The 19,646-nt window shown below is 37.4% G+C and overlaps 1 protein-coding gene across 1 annotated transcript in view; it reads left to right on the forward strand.

The window, feature by feature from the left end:
* Positions 1 to 1,987: 1,987 nt before the first annotated feature.
* ERCC8 (ERCC excision repair 8, CSA ubiquitin ligase complex subunit) overlaps positions 1,988 to 19,646 on the forward strand; it is a 26,268-nt gene continuing 8,609 nt past the window's right edge. The window contains exons 1-8 of the mRNA XM_009272504.1: positions 1,988 to 2,079; positions 2,229 to 2,330; positions 6,923 to 7,046; positions 8,598 to 8,679; positions 9,312 to 9,380; positions 11,446 to 11,512; positions 13,212 to 13,315; positions 16,015 to 16,139. Of these exons, the coding sequence (XP_009270779.1) occupies positions 2,230 to 2,330; positions 6,923 to 7,046; positions 8,598 to 8,679; positions 9,312 to 9,380; positions 11,446 to 11,512; positions 13,212 to 13,315; positions 16,015 to 16,139 (672 nt within the window). The 5' untranslated portion in view covers positions 1,988 to 2,079; position 2,229. The remainder of the gene's footprint in view (positions 2,080 to 2,228; positions 2,331 to 6,922; positions 7,047 to 8,597; positions 8,680 to 9,311; positions 9,381 to 11,445; positions 11,513 to 13,211; positions 13,316 to 16,014; positions 16,140 to 19,646) is intronic.

Genomic DNA, 19,646 nt, shown 5'->3' on the forward strand with positions numbered 1-19,646 from the left:
TGCCCCGCTGCGTGTGCTGCGGGCGCGGGGAGCCGGAGCGGAGGAGCCGGGAGCCCCCGGGGCCGGCCTGGGCTCCCCGGCAGGGGCTCCCGCGTGTCTGCCGTGCCTCGTCTCGGAGTTTCCCGTGGGGATTTTTTTGGTTACGTGTGTGGATTAGCAGCCCTGGGGTGGGCTGAGCAATGGTGCTTTGGTAGGCTGAGTGGGCACAGGGCAGTAAACTGTACCTTAGCACTGCCGCCCTTGCTGTCTTAACGGTTTCACCAGATGTTTCAATTTGCATGCGGCTATGCTCCGCTTTGTGGAGAAACAAGATTTGTGTGATGCTTGTGTGCCCGCATCGGTTCTCCCTCCCTTCTTCCAAAACTTGGCCTGTTGGCAGGTTGCAAAAGAATCAGATACCGGGGCTTTATTAGGTTCCTAACAGCTTTTGTGGAAAGTGGTGACTGCATAGAGAGGCTTATTGATATTCCTGCTGACGGTTATAATGTGATAATATTTGTTCATTATCAGAGAATCAGTTTTGCAGCTGTATTTCAAGATAAATCCAATAAAGCCAACCTCAGTTCAGTTGCTCGCACAACTCTGTCAGGAAGGATTTGTGTTGGTGATTTACCCATACAATGATGCAGCTTTTGTGGCTGTATGATTGTAAAAAGAGTCTCTTTGAAATTGAATTTTGGTGATTCAGGAAGCTCCTTTCTAGGTGCATTTTGACAACACAATTACGTCCTTTCTGTGCCCTCAGCACTTGTGTAGCAGACAGTGTTAAGAATGGAAGCAGAGTGGACAGAATTTACGTTATTTGGACAGCTGTCTACCTAACATTTCCCTTCCTAAACATTTTAATTTTGGCTTTAAAAAGAAATGATCTATAGTCTTTGGTAGGTTGTATTTATAACTACATTTTAAACTCGTATATTTTAAAACATTTTCTTAAGGGGAATTTATTGCTTCACTAAAATTCAATCTTGAGCTCAAAAGTTTTAAACTAGGTATCTTGTATATGTCAAAATTCTTATTCTAGGTGACTTCTTGCATAATTATATTTCACATCTTTTAAAAGAGCTTAAATGACTTGCTGCTTTTGAAGCATGCCTACAGACATGCTGTTGGGGGTCTGCCTGTAACAGCCTAAGCTTCTCACATCGAGTTTTGCCACTCAAGCTGAAGCTGAGTAGGGGCACTCTGCCTTACAGCTTTTCGGTTATCTACTTAGTTACGTTTTTGTTGATAATGGTTTTTACAAAATAGTGCTGTAGGAAGCACTGATCATCTTGTAAGGCTAATTTTATATCAGGTTGTGTGGTTTAAGGAAGCAGAATCTGTCCCTTTTTTTTTTTTTAGGCAATATTAGCGTATTTAAAGATACAGGCTACTACAAAGTAGTACAAGACACTACTTGCAGCTCAGAAAAGTTTGTCGTGGAAGCTTCATCTCATGTGGATAGCATAGTTTTTATTTAATGTTACAGAAAGCATAACAGACAAACATTGTTTCCTTAAAGGAAATACTGTAATCTGTTAAACTAAATGCATCTGTCCACTAGGTGTCCGTAGTTCCAAGTAGGATGAAGCTTGGAAGGACAGTACATGATGAAGCTTCAAAGTAACTAATATTTGTTGTGACTACAACTACTTCTTAATGTTTCTTCTGCTCAGTGTTTTAAAATTACATTCTGTTTTTTGTTTCATATATTGGCCCCAAATGTAGTTTTGCTATTTCTTTGAGCCTATTTTACATAATTATTTCTCTCTTACCTTCCAAACAACATAAAGAATAAAATATTTTTTCTGCCAACTTCACAGGACTTATTTCCAGCCCTGTATCGTGTCTGCAAGTCTTGCAAAAAATAACAGTGATAGGTTAAATGCATTGAGGAAGTGTGAAACTACGGTTTGAGCTGTTCAGAGCTACATAGTAACATTCTACAATTCTGTTCTTACTGTTCATGTCTCTCTTTTTCTTTTTTGTTGTTGTTTTAAGGGTTCTAAGTTTGGAATTAAATAAAGATAGAGATGTGGAAAGAATACATGGGAGTGGTATCAACACCCTTGATATTGAGCCTGTTGAAGGAAGATAGTAAGTATATACTTTAGTTGGTAAAAATGTATATGAGAACTTCACTGTGTTTTGGTACTATGGATTTATTTTCTTGCTGAACACTCAATTATATTGAGCATATTGAGATCATGAGTGTTGTAACTTGTATGCTTTATTAACACTTTCAGCATGTTATCCGGTGGATCAGATGGTGTTATTGTACTTTATGACCTTGAAAACTTGAGCAGAAAACCAAGTTACACATGTAAAGCACTTTGTTCTGTGGGAAGGTAGGTACTCAAAAATTCTATTAAAAGTTCATGATGATGTCTCTTGTGTGACTAGCATTAAACTCACAAATTAATGTGTGTTCTTATTTGTAGGATAAAAAGACCGTGGAAAGTAGTACCAGAAATCTTTGAAGGCTAGCATGATACATTATGGTTTTTGGCATGCAAAAAATAAGCAAGAAACTTTGTTATTATTTATGTGATTTACTAAGTAGCAGGAGCTAATTGTTTTTTCTTTATTTGTCTACTCTAACAGTTACAAAATATGTACAATGACTCTATGATATTGTTTGAGTAGATCTTTGACAGTTCGGAAGTTAAAATGGAGGGTGTTAAATGTAATCATATGGAAACTAAGGTAGAGAGGCTTGTGTTCCTGTAGAACCCACAAAAAAGTTAGAGTTAGTACTCCAATCTCATGTTTTAACACTAGAAAGAAGACAAAAAAAAACCCCAACCATCTTCCAGGTCACAGTTCCTCACCTGTGAGTTTTCTTATTGTTTCACGTTGAAATTTTCTGACTCTATGCCAGTAACTATGAGAAAGTAATTTTCAGACTGTTGTAGAAATATTCCTTGTATCCCCCAAATACATGTAATATATATCTCTTTGAATAATTATGTGTCTAAGCAAAAGGAAAATAATCTTTGCACAACCCTGTTCATCTGATTGGAAAAAAATCTAATGCAGATTTGCAGTTGTTGGTTTTATTGCCCCTCTCCCTGCTCCCAGTTTAACTAATAGCTATTTCAAGTTCACCAGGTACGGAAGTAATTAATACAGAACTTTGTAAGAACATGTTTGAATGAAGACGGATGTGTTTGATAAAAATGGAACATATTTTTCTGAAGAACAGGGTACTACCATACTGTGTAGTCTATGTAAAGACTCAGAGCCTTTACTGATATGTCAGACTTTCCCTGCAGGCAGTATAAATTTGTCCATTATGGGCATTAAGTCTTCTAGCAAAAGCTGTTTTTCCCTTGTGTTTACATAGTAAGGTTATCTAGTAGGTTAGGACTTTATCTGAGGCTCATAATAAGATATATCCTACTGTGTAAAAAGATTAGTAGCTACATTTTCCCCTTATTTTTCCCAGTCTTCCAATTATTTGAGGTCTAAGAGCTTCATAAGTAAGATCAACAAGAACAGAACAGATTTGTAACAATAAAAGGCCTAAATGGTAACTTAGACCATAAGAAAGAAAAAGGGTAATAGAACATGCGTCAAAACAAATGGGTAGGAACAGAATCTACTGCAAATAAGCTGCATTTGGTAAGTGTTGATGGCTGGGACTTCTTGAACAAAATTAATTAAAATTGTAACTAAGAACAAGTAATGACTATGCATGCCCAAATCTCAATACCAAAATGAATTCTGAAACAGATAGAGCAAACTGAAGAAATACATGCTGAGAAGACAGCATAAAAACTGACAAATCTGTGCTAAAATCATGCTGTTGTTAACTTCAATTAGGTCAGTAGAAATATTCCATACTTGAAAATTCTGTTTATAAGCATAGTTAGTCCGTAGTTTGTTTCTTGAGTAGGTGTTAATTTGCATAGATGCATCTTTTATTTCTTATTAGTTGAGTAGAGGCATAAATCATACTAGTAGAATCTGATTTTGTGTGACACAATGTTCTAAATGATAGGCTTATTATTATTATCATCACTTAAAGTAACCATAGTAGGTTTTTTGCCTCAATTATTTATTCCCAGTATTCATGTAGCTTCCTAGTATGTTTTAATTACTTATTGTAGCTAATTAGCCACAGATGTAGCTTCAGATATTGGAATAGTATTCATGCAGAGTTCCTGACATCATAAATGAATTTATAATTACCAGTAAGAAACAATTCCCATCTGACTATCCAGCTCCTATATTTGAAGCATGTGATAATGACCTGTTGCAAAAGCTTGTCTGTGTTCCAAGTTTGCAGGGCACAATGCAACTCTGGTCTCGAAGTTGCTTAAAGAATAAGCTCTTGGTAGAGGCCCTTCGAAACTATTTCTGAATAGACTCTGAACTGGGCCTGCTGAGGGTCCAGGAGTTTAGAACATCAGAGGCGATAATTCCTGATGGTAGGCTGTGATTTACCCAGTGTTTCTCATCTAGAATGTAGGGCCACTATTGTAAAAAAAAAAAACCAAAAACAACCAACTCCACCGGGAGTCAGAACACAGAGCTTTACGTGGTTTCACATGATCCACGCTGTCCTGTGGCAAAAACTGGCATTTGAGAGTAACCCAACAGTACCAGCTTCTAGATAATATATAGCTGATGCTTGTGTGTAAGGTAGTGTCCTCTACTCAAAACCTGTCTAGGAAGAATGAATGGCAGTGACCTTACTATCCATAGAATTAATTCTGTATTTGGTCTTTGGTAGAAAAGGTTGGGATATTCTGAGTGATGGGGGGAAATACTGTGTATAGAATAAGCTGGGAATAACATACAGCCCTGAGACATGAAGCCAGGCTGAATGGCATGTGGCCGCTACTAAGCCTAGCCAGATCAAAGGTGATTCCTGCACAGCTACTCAAGAGTATTTTAGTTCATTCCTCAGCCCTCTGGATTATGGGAGAGTTGATTGCTTTGGTGCAGTGCTGAACACAGTCCAGTGTTGTGCACTTACTTATATTTATTGTACCAGGATAGTTAGTTCCATGAGTTTAGATTTTTCTGCACAATGCCTACAAATGCCTCTGCAGGAGTAAGTTCACGCTGAGTCAGGCTTGATTTCCTGGCACTGCAGGTACTGAAGATTTTTAGCTTAACCCCCTGTAGAATAAGTGCACAAAATCTGTTGATTTTTAGCACCGTGGCAAAGTAACAAGCTGTTCTAGGGTATGCTTCAGAGATAAGCAGTGCAGGAGTTACTAAACTAAGCTCAACAGTTGCTCAATAGCTCTTGCTTAGTATTGTTAGTGCTGGCTTCTGTGCTTTCTAGCAATCCAAGTAAGCAGGAAGGTTTATTAGCTTAGGTGTAGTGCCAGATCTATGCAGAAGATCTGCATCTGCGTTTACACAGTGATACCCCTGCAATAGTTACCGCTTTGGAGGCCAGGACACTTGAGAGAACAATGCAAAGATAAGAGCTGAAGTGAAGAAATCTTGTGAGCCCTTCACTAGCTGCAGATGGAGCCAGTTGGACTATTTTCGCATGTGTACTGCGTCTGGCTGGGATGGAGTCAATTTTCTTCATAGTAGCTTGTATGGTGCTATGTTATGGATTTGTGACCAGTCTTGATAACACACTGATGCTTTAGCTATTGCTGAACAGTGCTTGCGTAGTGTCAAGGCACTCTCTGTTCCTCACTCTGCTGCCTCAGCAAGTAGGCTGGGAGGCAACACAGCTGGGACACCTGACCCAAATTGACCATAGGGATATTGATATTCCATACCATACAAAGTCATGTGCAGCAATAAAACTGGGGGGAGTTTTCCAGGGGTTGCCACTGCTCAGGGTCTGGCTGGGCATCGGTCAGCCTGTGGTGAGGGATTGCTTTTGCATCACTTGTTTTTCTTCTTTTTGTGGGTTGTTTTGTTTCCTTTCCTTTTACTTATTAAAATGTCTTTATCTCAACCCACAAGTTTTCTCACCTTTGCCATTTGGATTCTCTCCCCCATCCCACTGCAGGGGGGGAGTGAGCAAGCGGCTGTGGTGGTGCTTAGCTGCCTAGGGTTAACCCACAACAGTATGGTACTTCTGAGTCTGGGAGCATGGTTTTGGGCCCTGAAGCTGAATCCATGTGGATCCAGCTCAGATGAGAGAGGCCTAGCAGGTGTGTGAAATGAGCTGTATTGTTCAGAGCCTGGTCAGTTGAATCATATACTGGAGCTGTCGAGATTGGCTCTGGCGTCCCTTCTTCCCACCACTGTTAAAGTATTATTAATTATATTACGTTCTTTTACTATGCATAGTTGAGTTGAAAGTTTCATATTGTTCTTCCTCTTTCATTTCTGAATGTAAAAATAACTAACTCTCAGTAACTCAGTCCGCTGCTCTCTGGTGACTTCAGTATACATGAATTCCTGATAACTGTGTAGCTGTAATTATTAGCTAATAATCATGGTTTAGTGGGCATGGTGGTGTTGGGTTGACGGTTGGACTCGATGATCTTAGAGGTCTTTTCCAACCTCAATGATTCTATGAATTTTTTGAACTGTATATGTGATTGTATTTTTCAGTAGATCCGTTTCTAAGACAGTGAGATTCCACGAGCATAAATGGTTTGTAGTGTTAGGCCCTCACTTTAAACATTAGATCTTTAAATATAAGAATTTAAAAATTTCATAGACATGAGTGCCTTTTATGCCTCAGACTGAGTGTCTTAACTTGAGATATGCTACAGATACCATATTTTGAAAAGGTAAATGATCTGTAGTTTCTTGAAATGAGGGCTCATCAAAGTAATTAACATAGGTTGATTGAAAATTGAGGCATCAAAACAAGAAGTTCTTCTTGAAAACCTCAGTACAAATTAAAAAAAAAAATTAAAGTATGTTTTCAACTTGTCATCGAATATCAAGACAATTATAAGACAATTATCAAGACTCTAACCAACTGGAATCTTTTCCTTGATTTTAGGAGCCATCCTGATGTACATAGGTTCAGTGTGGAGACAGTCCAGTGGTATCCTCATGACACTGGCATGTTTACATCCAGCTCATTTGATAAAACCTTGAAAATATGGGATACAAATACTTTACAAGTAAGAGAAAACTTCTACAGCTTGCAGGCTTCTTTGTATACATGTTATTCATTCCACATCTGTAGTTCATCCAGAGCTCAACAGGACCAAGCATCCAAAAGGATGAAAACCAGCCGATTGTTGGAACTGTGGGTGCAGCAGAGGGTGACGTGGTTCTGGCATTCATGCGTACCTTGGTGTGTACCTGTCTGTTTCTGAAGACCAGAATGTCTAAACTGTGTGAGGGCCCGGAACCCTTGGGACAATTCCTTTCTGCTTTTGCCGTGAACAAGAATACAGCTAGTTGAATTTATGCTATATAAACTTGTCCACCAAGGACTGGTCTGAAGTTCATTCTCGGGGATTGTTGAGTGTAATGGTAGTGTACTGCAGGGCTAATTATTTTTAGTAACCAAGGCCTAAATACTGCTTTTGAAGGACTGGTGGTCTTGGCATTCAGGGTCTCATGAGGTCCAAAATTCTGGTGTTGTAAGCAGTACAGACACCATTTCTAAAAATTGGTGGAGAATGAGAGAAACCATTAAGAAAATGCTAACCAATGTAACTGGCTTCATTAAAGTAAACAGATTCTGTAGGATTTTAGGTTGCTTTGACTCACAAATCCTCGCATTTAATTGTTGAACTATGAATTCTGGACTGCAGTTTATCCTGTTTCCAGTATGCATGTATTAATGGATTTACACTGATGCTATTTGAATGTTGTTTCATGCCTAGTGAAAGAATTTCAAAAAAATGAGAGGTTTGTCATCCTAGGGACACAACAGAGAATAAATTTTGACCTCTTTTTTGTGAGATGTGAAGCTGTGTTTGCAGTTACTAAATCTTCTTGTAAATGCAAATTTCAATTCACTTTCCAGGTAGTTCTGTGAGCATCACTTAAAAGGCACAGTGTTCATGTGAAGGTTATTGATCGACCTGTTCTGCCACCAAATGGTGTATTTGAAAACACAGACAACTTAGTTTTAAGATTTTTAGGTTTTATATATATACAATATTTTAGAATGAGATAACAAAAGCAATTGTACCTGAAAGTAATTGTACTGATTATTAAAGCCAATGTTATATTTCATTAATTTTTAACACTCACAAGGGAGCTAATAATTTTTTTTTTTGAGGAATTGAAGATAGCGTGTGATGTTTGTGAATGACAAGGGGCTTCTAAATTTAGTCTAAGTGCCTCTTTCCTGTTGATTTCTATCTCCATATTATAACTTTCTTGGGTTTTTTTCTTGCTGTTTTTTCTTGCTAGCTTCTTTAATTTTTTATAATTTTTAAATAATTTCCATTCATGCTTCTGATTATCCAGTTTTCTTGGTCTTTCTTTTGAGTCATCTCTGAGCTCTGGCATAATTGTTCTAGTGTTGGAAACAGACTTACTTTGCGATGTTTGCGTGATCTGGTTTCTAACCAGGAGAGTTATTGTTAGTATGTAAACAGTAATATTTGTATTAGTCTCATTTGTAGCTGTTACTTGAAAAATACTTAATAATGAGGATTTACATTCTGATAACATACTTGGCGCTGTGATTAATTTAATCTTTTTATTATCAGCCTGCAGATATATTTCACTTTGAGGGAACAGTCTATAGCCATCACATGTCTCCAGTTGCTACAAAGCATTGTTTAATAGCAGGTATGTATGTGTTTTTCAGAAATGCCCTATGTATTTTGGGGTTATAGTAAAAAGCAAGTAATATTCAGTAGGGTTTTCTTCCCTCCTCTGTCTTATTTTTACATAATTTGAGTTTTCATAAGAAATAAGGTCATTGGTAAAATAAAATTTTATCAGTTAGTCGGATTATGTCGATGAGAATATCGCATTTGTTCTTCTGAAATAATACATCAATCAATTCGCCTTCTAGATAAAAATACCTAGCTATAACTAGGTTACCTTTCATTACATAAGTTAGCATTTGAAGGTTATTAGCTCCAAACATAGTAAATTGTGTAAATAGGGGTGTGTGTGTATTGCTTACATGTATGCAATTTAACTATGTTTAGCAAAAAAAATATTTAAAGAGGAGATATTTTTAATTTTTATGTTTAATAAGTACTGTCCTGTTTACCCGAGGTTTCTAAATTTTGTGTGTAAATTTACTTGGACTAAAAATGTAAAGCTGTTAATAGAATGCATTGCGCTGACTAAATGAACTGTTATGCAGCTAATGTTTTTCTTCTATTTCTTTGTCATTGCTAAGATTTTGTTGTTGTTGTTCTCTCAAATGCTGGGGATTTTTTTAGCTGTCTTTGTTTCTTTTGTTACAGTTGGTACCAAAAGCCCCAAAGTACAGCTCTGTGACTTGAAGTCTGGATCCTGCTCTCACATTCTGCAGGGTACTTTTTAGTCTGAAACATAAATGTTAAACAATAACTACTTTGAGTAAAACAAGTCCTGTAAAGAAACACTGTATACAATGTATTCTTTGTAAGTAACATGACTAATTTATTTATTGCCCGTTATAAAAGTTACACAGTGGCAAAAGGTTCTTCTGGGTGTTAGTGTAGTGCTAATGAATTGGAGAATACAAATATTAATTAATGAACAGTTACTACAGATGTTTGGGCATTTTCATTACCTAATCAATAGTGATTACTGTTTATTACATGGTTAAGTGTAGGCATTGGTTTTGTGCTCATGGAAATTCAATATGGGGTGCTGCTTTTTAAAAAAACAAAAAAACGCAAAACAACAAAAAAAGCCAACACCAAAACAAAAAAACCTTCACTCTTTTTAACAAAATATCCTGTGGAGCTGCTTGCATGGATTTGTTTAGAAGTTTCTGTGTAACAGGCAAGATACTACTTGCTATAGAAGGATGGTATCTAATCCTTTGCATTTACCTAATTCAGTAAACACGGGGGGTTATTGTTGCGTAATCCATTACTTTTTGCACTTAATGAGAATTTGCCCTTAACGTCTCTTTTCTGTTTACTTTTTGGAGTATGAGTATATACACACATGCTCAAGTGAAGGCAATTACAAGGTAAATCTTCATGCTTCAAATCAACAGGGCAAGAGCCAGATCTGATCTAGAAACTGTAGAGAAGTGTTAGCTCAGACACAGCAACGTGCAAATGCAGCTCTATTTCTTCACTGGCCAGCTCAAGTCTAAAAGCAGCCTAGGTGCTTTCGTGTGATGCAGAGCTTAAGCCAGTAAAGTCCTTCTGAACTAAATCAGCCACAATGGGCATCTCAACATTCTGTTTCTAGAACTGAGAGCCACCAGAAGGTGCAGACACAAAAATAGTTCTCTAAAGAATTAGTGTGGTTTCAGCAGGGCTTCTTAATTTTGACACAAGAGTTAGTACTTTCCAGGCACAAGCTGGTTGTGTCCTTGTACACAGCCTGGTACAGTTAGCTCAAGTGCAATTTTAGTGGAACTTTGAAATCTGCACAAGTGGAAGCAGATTATGTCTTCCACTAAATGTAATCATTCTTTACAGAACTTGAAGCACTCATTAGTGTCTTGAAAACAGGTATGAATATTTTTCACATAGGCTAACTCTAGCAGCTGAAATGGAGCTAAATGCTTGGCTGTAGTTTACTTAATGGATCCAAATAAATGTGTCTGCCCTGAGCCTTCCAAGTATATCCTGTAGTACCTGTATTATGGAGATTTTTTCCATTATCCTGGGCATCACAGCCCTTTGATTACTTCAGGTAATGGAAAACCAGCTACTAGAAGATGTACCAGAAACAAGGTGGTTCACATAACTCTAAACTGCATTAGCAAAAATGTATTTGTATAACTTAGTTTATTTTTCAGCAATGTGTTCCTATTATTACACAAAGCGTGATTGCAGTCTTTCCATTTAGGACACCTTACACTTCCTATTGTCTGTATTTGTCTAACATTTTTAAAACTTTCCAAGTCTTTTTCCCAAGTAATGGGAAAAAATAGCCCAAATTCAGGACAAGAGTATTTGAGGATAAGCTGAATAAAGTTTTAATCTTAAGTACATAAGGTAAATATACTTTATATTACACATTTTGAAAGGATTTGAAGAAAAACAAATGGAAAGTTCCTTCTGTGTGTGAGAACACCAATGCTAACACAAAATTTAATAACAGTACTTAAAGTGAGCTCAGTAGCTGTGACTGTACGATAATGTGTTTTGCATAGGAAAAACCATCTTTGTTATCAGAAGTTATACACATGTAATACTCCATGTATCACTTTCAGCTTACTGCAATCCCACTGGAGCAAGAGGAAGAAAGAGAAATAACCTCTAGCCCCAAATAATATATTTTCACAAAATTCAAATTCATATTACAATTTAGATTATTGTTCTGGATTGGTGGATCCTATAGAACTAAGTATTTGCTTTTTCTTTCAGTTATTTACATAAAATGGTGTGTGTAAATATTTTCCTATAAACTTTTTCATGCAATTTTTAGGTCACAGGCAAGAAGTACTGGCAGTGTCTTGGTCCCCACGTCACGAATATGTTTTGGCAACAGCAAGGTAAAGATGTTGCTGGGCTGTTATATGCATTAAAAATGTCTGATGGTAAAATTTAATATATTCATTATGCATGTTTTTTACAATTCAAATGCACTTTTAAACTTACTCATCATTTACTTTAACCTCTTCACAGTTTTGTACATCTTGCCTAGAAAAACTAAGCCTGAAAAGCTATCCAAGTGATGCTTATTTTATAGGAAGATTGTACAGAATTTTGAAATAGTAATTGCATTTAATGGTATAGCAAAATGGTAGAGCATTATGGAGCTACTTACTTCTTATATTAGTGTGCGCATTGCTAATCTGTTTTATAACAAAGTAAAACATGTTTAGCTCGAAGTACCATCCTGGTTAATCACGCTCAATTATGTCAAAGAGCATAATGCAGGTAGCTTAGCTATTAATATCTCTATTCACAGTCTTAGAATATTTGCAGCAAAGTAATGTGTTGTCAGCACATTCAGTTGGAATACCACTTGGAAGTTAACAGAGTCAATCTGTAGTGGAGGGGAGCACAAAAGAACAAATTAGTCATTAGCTTTGTCAGATGCAGAACAGATGAGGAATAACAGTTAGGTTTGCTTTGTTCAGTTGAGATAGAGAGAGAGAGATACACTATATATATTCCCGATATTAATGCACTGATCTAACTTGAGAACACACAGGAAAAAGCAAGTCGTACTTCAGTTAGAAGACTGCTTATCTAAGAAGCAGTTTGATTTGGTATATTTTCCAGCTGTAGATCGAAAAGGTGCAGTTGTTTTTGTTTAGCTGGGGTAAAAAGTGATTTATGTTTGTATGTTTGTTTGTTTTCTCCAAAAGGACAGTTAAGTTGCTGGGAACTGTCCAAATAGTTTCAGTAAATACATCTACACTGGTGACTTAGCGCATGGGAAGTGGTCTTTTCTATGAATTTACCTCCTGTCTATACCTGGGAGTCTTGTGGTGCACACAGGAGTATACTACTGGAATGCTCAAGTCAAGCTGCACATCAAGGTGCCATACAAAGTGCATTGTCTGCAATGTTGCTGTCTAAGCGTGTACCTAGCACCAACAGTTATCATAGCTTTTGTTGCTGGCAAAGACAGAGTGTGAGCAAAGCCTGAGCATGCAGCCTGGGAACCAGAATGAATCACAGCAGCCTGAGCCTTGGTCTTTCCCTCCTTGTGCCACCCTGGTAATGTAGACAAAGCCAGTGAGTTCCTACAGAAGCAAGCTGTCAGTGTTTCTCTGCCATAGCACCATGTGACTACAGAGCGTATAGACCTATCCAGCCTACGTGTATGTAGCCAACTTGCGTACCAGTCAAACTGTAGATCTGTGATAACAAGAGCCTGAGTTCCCAGGCAGCCATGACAGACAATGCTGGAGTCAGTAGCTACAGTTTAATCAACAGAAGAATTAGCAAGTTTATTCCTAGTCTGTATATGTATGCAAGGGTTGTATGTTGTAGACAAATATTCACTCTGAACTTAGGTGTCTGTAGTGTACCAGCTATATTTATTAATTCATGTAAATGAATGTCTGAAGTCTGTCTTAAAAATCTTTTCATGAAATTCTGTTGGCTTCAATGTCACTGCATGATGAGTAGTTCAGAATAGTTGCTGGACCAGGGTGAGGGCCAGGTGGGTTGGCTAAAAACAGTTATTGAACCAGGGTGCATGCAATTTCCCTCATGTATGCAAATCTGTTTTTTTAGTGCTGACAGTAGAGTAAAATTATGGGATGTGAGGAGAGCATCTGGATGTCTGACTACGCTTGATCAGCACAATGGAGAAAAGTCCAAAGCATCTTCTGAGGCAGGTAATACAGAATATAATTGGTGGTAATCCATATGTAACTAGAAGCATTCTTATATTTCATGAATGTGTTGAATACCAAGACCAGCAAGGAGGCTAGTGGTAACCCAGTTGTTACCTAATGCATAACACAGGCCACTGAATTTTATTCAGTTACTTCAGTTATAGAGACAGTATTTGTGGTTGGGGATCTTGTTTAGAGACATCTCCTTGGCAACAGTATTGTATCTGTTCTAAATGTTTTTCCCCCTAAAATGGGAAATTTTGCCATCAGTTTTATGGGTGGGAGAATTTTTTCCTGCTGTGGATTAAGTTTCATATAAACAGCAATCACTTCATACTTCAGAAGCTGTTCCAGTGGTGAATTACCCTCCTTTAAAAACAAAGACAACACAAACAAAACCCACAAAAGTGCATTCCTTTTGCTGTTTAAATTAGTCTTGCTTCTAATGCAAGCCTCTAGAATATTTTCTCATACATGATGCCGTAAAATCAATTATATTCTTTTTATACTGCATAAAGTATACAACGGAGTATAAATTCATGATTATATTTAATTGTACAGGAAGCTAAATTACACTCTTATTTCACTACAGTCAAATGCATTAATGGTGCCTTGTATCAATTGTTACTAGCTACAACGTTAACATTTTTATGTATCTCTTCAGGTCACATTTCTGTACCTAAAAAACAAAACAAAACCAAAAAAACCCACTAAATCAAAGGGAAGTTTCTGAACTTTAAATTATAGTTCATGAATTTCGGTCAATTCTGGACAAAAGATATTTAATTACAGCAGGCCAAAAAAGTGCTTGAACAGTCGCTGCTCTGACGTAGAAATACGTAGTATTTGGAGTTGAATCACAAAGTAGAAACTGTGTATCATGGCTCTGAACAAAGGGATTTGCATAGCATAAATCATAGTGATTAAAGCTAAAAGTCAGTTGTCTGACTTGTTATGTGCAACTTAATTTGCATGTAGAAAAATACATGCAAATCTCTGTAAAGTCAAACTAATTTTCCGAAGTGTACAGTTAGAGGATATGAAGTAGCAGTAAGTATCTGTTTTAATAACCATGCTCTCTGATGTGTAAATTGTAGTGTGGTAATATAGATGTTTGGTTTTGACAATTGTAAATTTCATTGAAATTCAAGAAATTACTGAGATGAAAATGCTCTAAAGAAATCTAAGACTTACGAAAAAAAGAAAAATTTGGACAAATTTTCTTTTACGAAAACCAAAATTCTATGTAACTCCCAAGATAATTAGTGCCATTATATACATTCATTTGAATGACATGTTGTCTTGTTCAAACACAACTGTCTTTTCAACCTTATTTCTCTGTCAGCTTCAAGATGATTTTTTGATAATCTAATGGCAGTGAAATGGACTAGGATATTAAATATATTGAAATATAGCTGAACTAAACCAAATGCAGCTAACAATTTTTTTTAATAAAATCTTTGAAAAACAAATGCACTTTTTATCTAAGAAGTATGTCTAAATTCTGTACTGCAGTATAATGCAGAGATACCTTACCCATTTTTCAGTGAGTTAATTTATGGACACCATAATTAAGTTTGCTGTGGTAGCACTGAGTTGGATTTTAGCTACTTCAACATACGTAAGAATGTGCAGTATTGCAGGGTGAACTCAATTGAATTCATTTATTGTACTCTATAAACAACATAGAATAGAATAGAACATTCAGTTGGAAGGGACCTACAATGATCACCTAGTCCAACTGCCTGACCAATTCAGGGCTGACCAAGTTAAAGCATGTTATTAAGGGCAGCCTTGTCCAAATGCCTCTTAAACACTGACAGCCTTCGGGCTGCAACCACCTCTCTAGGAAGCCTGTTCCAGTGTTTGACCACCCTCTCGGTAAAAAAATGCTTCCTAAGGTCCAGTCTAAACTTCCCCTGGCTCAGCTTTGAACCATTCCCACATGTCCTATCACTGGATACCAGGGAGAAGAGCTCAGCACCTCCCTCTCCACGTCCCCTCCTCAGGAAGCTGTAGAGAGCAATGAGGTCGCCCCTCAGCCTCCTTCTCTCCAAACTAGACAAGCCCAGGGTCCTCAGCCGCTCCTCACAGGACATGCCTTCCAGCCCTTTCACCAGCTTTGTTGCCCTCCTCTGGACGCATTCAGGGACCTTCACATCCTTCTTAAATCGTGGGGCCCAGAACTGCACACAGTACTCAAGGTGAGGCCGCACCAACGCTGAATACAGCGGGATAATCACCTCTTTTGACCGGCTGGTTATACTGTGTTTGGTGCGCCCCAGGATGCGGTTTGCCCTCTTGGCTGCCAGGGCACACTGCTGACCCATAGTGCCATTAATCATTGCTCAGTGCTCCAATCTGTCTAGATCCCTCTGCAAGGCATCTTGTCCCTCGAGAGAGTCAACAGCACCTCCCAGTTTGGTATCATCAGCAAACTTGCTAATGGTGCATTCAGCTCCTGCATCCAGATCGTTGATAAATATATTGAACAGAACTGTCCCTAGAATTGAACCCTGAGGAACGCTGCTGGTGACCGGTCGCCAGCCAGGTGCTTTTGTAAACCAAGAGTTAAATTATTAATTTACTGATATGTTACCGTTTAAACAGCACTTTCAGTGCTATACACTGAAATAAAAATGTGTATACAAAATAGTAATTCTTCTGTAGAAACCTGAACCAGCTCTTTTTCCTGACAGCAAACACAGCTCACAATGGGAGAGTTAACGGTTTACGCTATACGAATGATGGACTTCATCTGTTGACAATTGGTACAGATGATCGGATGCGACTCTGGAATAGCTCCACTGGAGAAAACACATTAGTAAGTTTTCAAGGATCTTCAGTTATGTTTTTACTTGCAGTTAATTTTAGAAGATTTATGATTTGTGCAGTTGTCATTACAACTTTGGATATTTATTCATTTTCATAAAGGATATAGCTGCTTAATCTCATCATTAGAAGATTTTGTGAGCATTTTTTTTCAAGATTTCTTTTTTTATTTCTACTTATTATTAAAAAAAAAAAAAAAGAAAAAGCCTGGATCTACTTAACAATTGAATATGGTAACTTTAAGTTCATTAATTTGTGAGCATAGCTGAAAACACTTCAGACAGTAATGAAAACCTTCATATGCAGTGACTGTTGGTAGAAGTTTTGGGTTTTTTTTAAACACTAGTTGTCAGCATGCTATCCACAGAGCAATTGTCCATATGTAAGAGTTTCACTGATTGACTGCCTGGCCTTCTTGCAACTTTATTTGTGTTTTTGTGGAATCTTCTTTGTGGAGTTATATAGCAGTGTTAAAAATATCTGTCCCTCTACATTTGCATTGCAACCAAAGGGGGCAGGGGGGGAGGCAGAAATGAAATCTCTATTGCTGCTCTAGTCTTTTCTATGGCTTGTTTTTTGCTGAAGATTCCTGTTTAATTTTCTGTTCAGTAAAGAAAATTGTTTCCTATGCTTATTTTGAAAGAAGGACATACTAGGTAAGTCAGTTTCCATGGGATTTTAAGACAATCGTGATTATGGTCTGTCATTGCTATCAGGAAAGGAAGAAATTTTGCTCTACCTTAGAAATCTTTTACTTCTGCTGCTTAGTTTCAGAACACAGCAAAAAGAATTCCTTATAGACATTTAAATGAAAGGACTTTTCTATCTCCACGCTACCCATATTTGCCAGCTTGTTCTCAACACTTCATATACAGACATCTTTCTGTCTTCAAATCACCATAGCTAAAGTAGATAATACAGTTTGTTCACTATCCTGTCACCAGCTGGATCACTGTTTTTTGTTTTTCTGTGCCTGTTAGTTCATTGGCTTGTTTCATAGGCTATTTTACAATTTTCTTACTTGGTGTAGAATAGCTTGATCCTGCCTTGCTTTTTCAAGTCCAGAATTATATTGTCCAGAGTACTGTTTCTTCACACACTGCCCAGGGGTATTGCTTAAAATAATTTCAAGGCACCAGCAGACAAATAAATGCATGTACGGGTAATACAAGTTCACACCATAGTCCCTTTATTTCCCCTACTAGCCAGTCCTTTTGATCTCCATGATTTTTTTCTATACCTTTCAAAAGGTATAGAAATTAAGCCATGCATATGAAATTTCTTGAGCAATGAGCCAAATTTGGGGCCTAATGGATTGTTTTTGTTAGTAAGAGAAATGAATGTTGGAGTTGTACACATCTTGTGTACATCCTTTATCACAGAAAGGAGTAGAAAGTCCTGATTCACTGAGTATAGGAAGAATCAAACAGAATGAAGCAGCTTTTCTGTTTGTCTGTGTGCTCAGAGGACAAAGCTAGTTTTTAAGATCTTTCTTCAGTTCTTGTTTTGGCAGTATCCTTTCCTTTATGTTGCTCCTCTATCAAGCAGGAACATTTACACTGAGTATATCCGTGTAATTTACTTTTCCCAGCCTTCGCTCCTCCCTTTCATTGTACATGCCTTTGTTATGAGCAGTGTTGTAGCTTGGGAATTGTTGCTGTTACAGCTCACATGCTGTGTAAAGGAGTTTAATTGCTCTTTATCAGCAGGGTAATATGCTTCTTAAAACAACTAGCAATTAACAAGACTTAACACAGTCAATATTTACAAACACTTTCTTTACAAAATGAGCAGTATTATCCACAAAGGACATGATATAAGCTCCACATCTCATGAAAATATCCTCTCAATATGAAAAAATATCAACCTACTTGTATGCTAATCAAACTCTCTTTGTGTACATTTTTATGATGATTGAGAGAGATTTTCTCAGGACTCCTTTTTATTACACATTTCTTACAGAAGTGCTCTTTGCTATGAAAGAGCATACTTTAAAAATAGAGCAACAAGTAGTCTCCTTTCTTGCCTGGCTTATGCTGACTGATGCTTATATTTGCCTCGAACTTCCAACTCCGGCAATTGATGTAGTACGGATCAAGAACCTGACAAAGCAAGACATTTGTATTAGAATATTTACCTGCTAAACTTTACGAGTCTGTTAGCTTATACTCAAAAGATTTCACACTTAGGGGTTTTGTTTTTTTTTTAACTATAGGCCATGAGTTTAAGGTAGGGAGCTTTAAAATTAACCAGAGAGCTTTCCTAACATTGTACGTATAAGTGAATCTCTGTTTTTCAGCAGAAATTAAGAGCATAGGTTGTAGGACAATACTATTTGAAAAAATGTTTTATATATAATGCTATATAGTATTAATGAATTTAATTTTAAAGTACTGTTATTTTTATTAGAAAAAATGCTTCTTTTAAGTCATAAAATAATGTATGAATTTCAGGTGTTAGTAGTGGACTTCTCCCTCTTCATGAAAAAAAAAATGTATATTTTATTTGTCAAAATTCTAATCCTTTGTTTTAATTAAGTTTGTTCTCATGAATATATTTCTGTATTTTCTCATGAATACACTTTTGACGTCTGATAGGACCTGATTAGACTGAGATATCCAAATGGAGTATTTCCTAGCGTGTTTGGAAACTTTCCACTTTCAACCTTTGGTGAGATTTTATCTGTATAGGACTTGTCAAGAGCTTGAAATGTACAGACAGTAATAAGCTATACTGCTTTTATTTGCAAGGCTTCCCACACACCTCACAAGCCAGGTCTCAGAAATGTAGCATTTGCTCCTATCCTAGCTGCCCTTATAGGGACCAGTATTGAATTTCTCAGTGGTGATTTACCTTTGGTTAGAAGATAGGCTTTTTTATCACTCTTAACTGGTCCATAATAATTTAGCAAGTTATCCTTTATTTGCTTCTTCTTCATGAGTCTCTTTCTTCTAATCCCTTTACTTCACCCTTTACTTGTGCCATCCCTCTGCTTGTCCTTCAGCTGTTTTCATACTGCCTATTCATCTCCTCCTGTTTCTTGGTAACACATGAGAGAGATGCAGAATTTTTCCCTACATTGCAGATGTTTTTCCTCTGTTCCTTCTTCACCGAGCAAAGGATGACTTGCTGAGAAATCCTTAGGGCTAGTTCTTGCGTTGTCTAGACTGATGCTTCTGTTCTTTGCCATCCTACTGGCATATACACTTCAGAAACGTAGTTTTGTGCAACATTAGTCAAGGGCACTTACAGGGTAGAAGGTAGTGTAGATCAATTTTTTCTTCAGTCTGTGGACTAAAGTCTTGCAATATTGGGACCAATGCTGTTTAATATCTTCATCAATGACGTAGACAGTGGGATCAAGGGCACCCTCAGCAAGTTTGCAGATGACACCAAGCTGAGTGGTGCGGTTGACATGCCTGAGGGACAGGATGCCATCCAGAGGGACCTGGACAAGCTCGAGAAGTAGGCCCGTGTGAACGTCATGAGGTTTAACAAG

This window comes from Aptenodytes forsteri, unplaced genomic scaffold (genome assembly GCF_000699145.1).
Source record: "Aptenodytes forsteri isolate BGI_AS27 unplaced genomic scaffold, ASM69914v1 Scaffold92, whole genome shotgun sequence".
In the NCBI taxonomy this organism is placed as follows: Eukaryota; Metazoa; Chordata; class Aves; order Sphenisciformes; family Spheniscidae; genus Aptenodytes; species Aptenodytes forsteri.